General features: G+C 41.6%; 2 protein-coding genes across 2 annotated transcripts; one reads left to right on the top strand and one right to left on the bottom strand.

Moving 5' to 3' along the window:
- Positions 1 to 443: 443 nt before the first annotated feature.
- LOC104594171 (sulfate adenylyltransferase subunit) lies at positions 444 to 4,183 on the bottom strand. Its single transcript, XM_010254351.3, has 3 exons — positions 3,896 to 4,183; positions 1,032 to 1,253; positions 444 to 941 (listed from the first exon to the last, which is right to left on the bottom strand). Exons 1-3 carry the CDS (start codon positions 4,079 to 4,081, stop codon positions 717 to 719), a joined length of 633 nt encoding a protein of 210 aa, XP_010252653.1. The 5' UTR covers positions 4,082 to 4,183; the 3' UTR covers positions 444 to 716.
- A 692-nt stretch (positions 4,184 to 4,875) lies between these two features.
- Positions 4,876 to 5,289, top strand: LOC104594172 (uncharacterized). Its single transcript, XM_010254352.3, has one exon. It carries the CDS (start codon positions 4,876 to 4,878, stop codon positions 5,287 to 5,289), a length of 414 nt encoding a protein of 137 aa, XP_010252654.1.
- Positions 5,290 to 8,109: the final 2,820 nt, after the last annotated feature.

Below are 8,109 nucleotides of genomic sequence, written 5' to 3'. Positions count from 1 at the left end.
CAAACACGCAGCATGCAACTTACCAAGATTTTTATGCTAACAAACACACTATATGAGATTGTTTTGGAATTTGAGAGCTACATGGGAAGATGATGGTCTATCATACAATGATACAAAAATCTGTCAAATTAGAGGATGTGGAAACTTTAATGCTAAAAACTGTACCAATTGGATGAACCCAACCATCCATGGCAGATACAAGTTTCTTAACTGGACACAATTTCTTCCTCCCACGTAAAAGGATGGAAGCATTGATGCTTACAGTCATCGCAGTGATTGGTAAATCAGGGAGACCAATTGAATAGTATGCCATGAATGGTTGGGGAAACCAAATAAACAGTAGGACCATCTTGGTCTTTAAGCTTAAGGGGTGTATGTTCCTTTGTCAGTACCTAAACTACAATTGGAGTGAACTTTTTCTATCATGTAATGTATGCTCCATAGAGGTAATAACAGGATAAATTTCATATTGGGTGTTGCACATTATGTGCAAGTTACCAAGAACAGCGATGTTGCATGTCAGCCCAAGCACGCATGTCCAAACAACTCTAAAATCTCTGAGAAAAATGTCTGTTGTCTACAAATCAATGATCTCCGTAGCAAGGCATATAATCAATCATATATCTGACAAAATTGCATTAACTTCTGTTCCAGTAATTGTTGCAATAGAAGGACACGGTTGGAGAAAGTATTGTTTGCACCTGAAACAAAAGGTATCAATCGCTACCCCATTTCCTTATCACGCTCTCTTTAGCAGAGACAGTGGCATAGGATTCCTTCTTTGGTGTATTGTCAGGATCAATGAAAGTACCAGCTGGGAAGAACTTTCTTGAAAAGCGTGATGTTATGAAGGTGAAGCCATTCCTCGTCCCTCTCAAAGCAAACAGCAGTGGATTAAAGATGATAGCTAGTATTAATTCCCCTTTCGCAATCACAAGATACTGGCAATCCAAAGAGAGAGTATTACTATAATCAGATGAAACAGAAGCTACTAAAATGAAACCCACACAAACAGAGAGGAAACTGCTTACCATGAAAATAATACCTAAAATGGCAAGGCTTGCTTGCTGTGCTTCTTGCCAGAAATTGTCACCATTGGACCCACCAAACCATCTACCCCACCCAAACCAACCTCCCCCACCAGCATTTCCTCCACCAGATGCCTCCTCCTTTCTCTGAATTTCTTTATTCCATTTCTCAAATTCAATTTTCTTTCCACCAAGAGCATTTTCTAATGCCTTTCTCGCTTGTTCCTGCATCAGAGATGTTTACAAGGTAAATAACTAAATATAACTAAAGAAACTTCTATATTAATAGTTGAAATAGTTTCTCATTGGTTTTGCTTCAAACCCCAAAGCTACAGAATTCACAGAAATTTAGGCAACCTAAATTTTTGTTCCCTTTCTGGTACAAGAAATTGAATACAATCACCACAGTAAGCTGTAATAGGTGCAGAAGTATAACATACTATGAAGATGCAACAACTATGGTTGAACACAAATATGGGGATTTTATGTGTTTATATTTATATCCTTAACCCAACTAGAAGAAGTGCCATGTTTCATGTAACTTTAAATTCCTAATTTTACAAGCATCATCATCTATGGCCTACTTCAAAAGTTTGATATGATTTACTGAGTTGAACTACATAGGAAGACGAGTTTAATGGGCATTTAACAGGCGCCAAGGTTGTGTTTAGATTAAGCTATGGAAGTAGGAATAAATTCTGGAAGTACCAAAAATCCACCAAGACAGAATTTCAAAATGAGTACCTCACAGAGGATTTCAAATATGTTCAAGGGAAGGATCTCAATATGATCTGGTCTACCTAAGGATATCAAATTCACTCAATCGGTGCGGTTTGTTCCTTTCAAGTTGACCTTCCATAGATATGCCCCCTAATTTAGGCTGTTTTTTGGATCATGGGAATGGATTTAGATTTGGGTTGCACTTCAGATATTGAATTTGGAGGGAGAAACATATATTCCGGCTGAAAATCCACCATCATCATCATCATCCAAGCCTTATCCCAACTATATGGGGTCGGCTACATGAATCCTGTTTTGCCATTCCATTCTGATTAATGCCATATCCATTGTTAAATTATGAGTACTTAAATCATTTCTTACTAAAACTATACACTTTTTCTCTCTGTTGCCGAGCAGCAATGCCCAAACAGTGGAAAACAGAAACTTGAGGAGTTGACCCTAATTCTGTCTCCAGTTCTGAAAATGAACATAACCCTAATTCTAGCCCCCCAAATCTACTTCATCCGAAAGCATGGTGCAGTTTACTTAACAAGTTTATTTGAATGCTCAGGATAGATAGGAAATACCGGTTATGAAACAGTTGAAGAATTGAACAGGTTGCCTCAAATCAGTTCTGAAAATGAACAACATAACCAGAATTCAGGTAGACTAATTTCATATCTAGCCCCAAAATTTACTTCATCCAAAAGCATGGCGCAGTTTAGTTAACAGGTTTATTTGAAGAATTGAACATGTTGCTTCAAATATGGCAAGTAGTAAAGGATCGCAACTACATGATTACAGGGCATCTCACCAAATGTGTCAAATTATTGTGCTTAAGCAATATGATAGCCCTCCACCCCACCCCACCATCACCAAGAAAATATGCTGCACGACATTAAACATGTCTTTAGTGTAATTCTTTGAAACAAAATTGGAAATCTAAAAGTAAAAAACTAATGTGATGGTGCCAAATTATTGCACTTAAAATTTTCAGTTGTTGCTATTATAGTATTATGTGGTGAAGATAGCAGCTACCTTTCAAATGCATTAATCAAGGTATGCAAATTCAATAATAAATTTCATTTACCTTGGTTTGGAATTGCTAAACAAATGTGGAATTTAAAAATATAGTTCAAAATATGGTGTTTCCTAAAAAATGGTTAATTTAGCCTCAGAAAACCAGGCAAAGCTATTTGGTCTATGCTTAATTTGAAAAATATGGTTTGAGAGGGATTCGAGTATTTTTGAAAACAAGCAATCCTCTGACGATCTAATCCCAAGAAAAGTAGTAGGCAATCTAGATTTTGATTTTCAGTGCAGCAGCATTTCAAGGAAGTAACCTGCCTTTTATTGTATTATTACCTTGAGCCTTCATTTTGATCTTATTGAATTTTTGTTCTCTTTTAAATCTCTACCCCTTTACAAAAAACAAAAGAAAAGAAAAAGAAAAGAAAAAAAAAGGAAGAAGAAAAATCTTCTCATTCCATTAATAAATCTATTGCCATTTCTCCTAGACCAAAAATTGCGCAATACATTTTTTAAAGATGCTCATGATGCACCAATAATTACAAAGGATGTGACAAACCTTAGCTTTAAAAAATGTTTATGCAGTGCTTTTCATTCCCCATGCATTTCAAAGCAGCCTCGGAGTTTCAAGAAACAATCCAATTAATGCCCTTAAGTCAAGAAGGAAATGTTGTGGTTCATTGAAAATATGGGGTATCAAAATTTAGTGCTTGTAGCCAACTAGAGTAGCAGAATAAAAATGCACCTTGCATGGTATAAGCTAACAAAACACTACATTTCGTGTTATAAAATTTATCTTGGACACTGTTCGCTTCATCGCTTGCAACTCTTTTGTTTCATTCAAGAGAAAGAAGTTACTCACTAAATGCCCATTTGATGAGTAAAAAAGGGCGATAATTTTTATCCAGTTAATAGAATAACTCTAGTAGGAATGCAAAACTTTAGTTCAACAAAATTTCTTTTTCATACCAAAGTGATTAAATACTATCAATTTCTTCATTCAGTAAAGATTCAAGAATTTCCCGCTTCGACTTGCGTGAATACAAGGAACTAAAATAAACAAACGGAAACAGGAAGTAAAACATTCAAATTTAAAGAGAAATGAAAGCAGTAGTTACCTCTCTGCGGTTGTCTGAAAAGAGGCAAGAATATCTGCCTCTGCACCTGAGTTTCTGCTGCAGAGAAGTCCAATTATTAGGGTTTTGAGTGTAAAGGAGATTGCTGGATAAGCGAAATGAAGACGAATCGAGACGTATTGAGGGGAGAGCTCGGTGGGGTGGGCTTAGGTTGAGAACCTGCGACATGCTTTCATTCACTCTCTTTTCTTCTCTTCCTTCCGGTGTTGGTTGCTGGATGATGGATAACAGAGACAGCGTTCCTCGGTAAAGTGGAAAAGGAAAACAAATTGTCCCGCAGAGTACTCATTTTCTTCAGGTATACAATATCAAAATAATGACGTCATAATTATCATATCCAACGACCGACGTTGAAAGTAGTGGCGTTGAACTCATCTTGATCCGAATTGATAGATCAGATCATCAACCGTAGGATAGGAAAGAGCTGGTGGCCCTCCAGGCTCCAGCTCATTCATCCGAACGTTCATTTTCTGGCAACGATGAACGATCAAGAATCATCGCAAAAGCAACGCACGGTTTATTTACTCCTGCTGACTTGTGGGACCCTCGAATTTGATAGGATCATCTGATCCGTTCCCTTGAAACGGTCGACGACGGTAGCGGGTAGCCCAGCCCGTGGAACCAAATTTTCTGCCCCAATAAATAAGCCAATGGAATTTGACCGACGACCACTGAAACTTCACGGTCTCAACTCTCAACAAACACGCTGATATGCGAACGGATGACTTTTTTGCGAAAGAAACCGGAGGCAGAGAATTAAACCATTTGGAAAACCAGCGACCTTTCTAACTTTTGGAGCAGAAACCATAAAGCAGTGAACAAATCCACGGCATGAATACTTATATATAGTTTATAGAGTGTGCTCTGCTTTTGTTCAAGCGCGAAATCTTCAATTCTTCTCTCAACTGTTGTTCAAATTCTTCTTATCTTTCTTTAATTTGCTTCAGAGGTTGTTTACAAAGATGAGTGTGGAAGTGTTGGATGGTGCAACTATTCGCAATTTCGTGGAGGACGAGCAAGCATTTGAAGGCTCTGTCCACGACCGTTTCGCTCGCCTCGACACTAATAAGGATGGTCGCCTCTCCTACGCTGAATTGATGAAGGAGCTTCAAAGTCTTAGGGTATTCGAGACCCACTTCGGCGTGGATGTCAAGACGGATCCCAGTGAGCTTTCACTTACTTATAACTCCCTCTTTCATCAGTTTGATCATGACTCCAATGGGTCCGTGGATCTGGAGGAGTTCAAGGCGGAGATTAGAAAAATGATGCTCGCCATGGCCAACGGTCTGGGATTCCTGCCTATACAGATGGTTTTAGAAGAGGGCAGCTTCTTAAAAGAAGCAGTCGAACGAGAATCCTCCAAGTCATCTGCTTAATTAATTCTCTGCTAGCCTCTTCTTCAAGGCACAGTATTATCGCGTGCATATATATCTATTCCCATTTCCCAACTAGGAGTCGTGTGTGTACTATAACTCGAATAAAAGCTATAAAAAAAGATTGTCATCACCATCTGTTTGACGTTGTAGAACAGGGTATGACAATTCAAATTTTGTAATGGGTTGTTGTAGTATGATATTTCAGTTGTTCTAACTCACTGTACGAGGCGTCTCTGCTGGCTAATGTCTCAAATTTTCAGAACCTAACCATTGTAAAACTATTGATGAGGATTCAAATGTCAACTAGATTGATCTTTCATCGTTGACTCTACAGTTGCTATTCTTATTCTAATATAATATTGCAGAATTGCACAGAAGATTTTAGTTTATTTAACTAATATATAATTACAGAGAAGATCAAGTTGATCAACAATGTAAGCATCGAGACAACAGATTGGCTGATAACTAGATATAGAATTTTTTTTGCGTTTAAACACAAAGAAAACAGGTGCAGAGTCTCTTTCCTGAAACCCATTTCTATTTGTTTTTTTTTTCCTATAAACCCGATAATAGCATTTGATGTAACGCAATCCAGCTGCTCCCTATTGGGGATGATTTGGCTACCGGCAATGATAGGAACTGGGGAATCTGCAAGAGATGAATCAGAGAACCTGGGTGGCTAATCCGGTGAGGTCACTCCGATGGTTAAGTTAGCACTTAATTGTGAGCTTGAAGATGATATCAGATTATGAGAGAGCTAGAGAGCAGAGATTACGCATACTCCTATTTTCGCCCCTGGGGGGTGAGGCCTTTATATACTGGTGGAATCCTTGTGGGTTTGGTGGAGTAGTTCCTGGATTTTCGCTGTGATAGGATCTGTTTCCGTGTTAGTTGGGGATAATGCCACCAACCGGTAAGGTTGCCCATTTTCGCCTGAATCGGGGAGTGGGTGAGCTAATATAGCCGTTACAAGGTACGACACCGTAAGACGCGGGGTACGATGGTGAGATCCTTGGAATTACCACGCGACGGTCGAGCTGCCTGTGAGGTGGTGAGCTGCCTGTGAAGTGCTGGGCTGTTGGTGGCGAGTTGCCTGTGAAGTGCTGGGCTGCTTGGTGGCGAGCTGCCCGTGGCAAGCTGCCTGTAAAGTGTCGGGCTGCCTAGTTGTCACGAGGTGCCATGTGTCATAATGTCATTGGAGGGCCAAATCCGCCCTCATCATTTGCCCCCCACTCCCGAGTTGAAAGTAACTCGGTGAAGGGAGTAGATTTCTCCTTTTGGCCCGGAATTCGACGAGCTCCTAAGCGCTGATTCAATTCCTTAGGCTCTGGGAGTGACTCATAGTCCACTCCTAGATTTTGCCCATGCCGAAGAGGTGGCTGGGTCTTATGTGGTGCCGAGGTCTCTGCCAGTTCGATACTTTAACCCTTAGGCTCTGGGAGCGACTTATAGTCCACTCTCGTTGATTTTGCCCATGCCGAAGAGGCGACTGGGTCTTATGTGATGAGGAATTCTTTTATCAGTTCGTCAGTTCGCGCCTAGGCCAAGCCGCTAGGTCGGCGTTCGCGCCAGGTCGGTGCCCGCGCCAGGTCGGCGCATGTGCCAGGCTGCCAGGCCGCTAGGCTTCGCACAGGCCGTCGGGCCGCACGCAGGCCGCCAGGCCGCGCTAGGCTGCTGGGTGGGCGCCTTAGAGCTATGATTGCGCTGCATCAGCCTCGTGATGCTGGTCACCCACTCCTACAAGAAGCTACTAGGAGCTCGACCTTCGGGGGCAGCACTACTAATTTTAGGTCGCTAGCTCACACGGGAGCCTTGGAAGGCTCGACCAGCAAGGGCACCCATGTAGTCTGTTGGCCGCCAACTCCCGCAGAAGCCACGAAGAGCTCATCTTTGTAAAGGGGACCTCGCGAAGAGGACTGATGAGGTTTTATCTGAATTGAAAGTAAAGTTGGTAGAACTGCTTAATCTGTTAGCTATCAACTTCTTGCATAGTCTTTGAGTTCATAAAAAATGGAAACTATAAAGCGAGATATTTAGTTTCTAAAAAGTGAGGACTTAGCTTTCTAGAAGAAGATGACTTAGCCTTTTAGAGGATGAGAACTTAGCTTTTTGTATCGTCTCCCACAGAACCACAGAGGGTTCAATGAATGTCGCGCTGATTGCAAGAGGGAGTGGCGTGTTCACTTGTGCAGTCGCTTGGGGCATCGTCAGCGTTGGGACCCCAGCCGCAGTAAGTGGTATGGTGAACTAACCTATGCAGGTAGACAGGAACTGAGGTTGCCCCCCGGAGACCTTCACTTCGTTGTTTTGTTCGGCATTGCTAGAGGAAGCCATGGATTTGATTCTGAGCTTGAGATTTTTGAATGGAGACAAGGGCTTTTAGTAGCAGTTCCCACAGACGGCACCAAATGATGTAATGCAATCCGGCTGCTCCCTGCTGGGGATGATCTGGCTACCAGCAACGACGGGAACTGAGGAACCTGCAAAAGATGAATCAGAGAACCCGGGGTGGCTAACCCGACGAGGTCACTCCGATGGTTAAGTTAGCACTTAGTTGTGAGCTTGAAGATGATATCGGATTATGAAAGAGCTAGAGAGCAGAGATTACGCATACCCCTCTTTTTGCCCCTGGGGGGTGAAGCCTTTATATACTGGAGTCCTCGTGGGTTTGGTGGAGTAGTTCTTGGATTTCCGCTGTGATAGGATCTGTTTCCGTGTTAGTTGGGGATAACGCCACCAACTGGTAAGGTTGCCCATTTTTGCCTGAATCGGGGAGTGGGTGAGCTAATATAGCCGTTACAAGGTACGACCCCGTAAGAC

This window comes from Nelumbo nucifera, chromosome 1 (assembly GCF_055504915.1).
Source record: "Nelumbo nucifera cultivar China Antique chromosome 1, China Antique-T2T, whole genome shotgun sequence".
NCBI classification, from domain to species: Eukaryota; Viridiplantae; Streptophyta; class Magnoliopsida; order Proteales; family Nelumbonaceae; genus Nelumbo; species Nelumbo nucifera.
The sequence above is the reverse complement of the archived record's forward strand: the minus strand, read 5'-3'. Positions and strand labels throughout refer to the sequence as shown.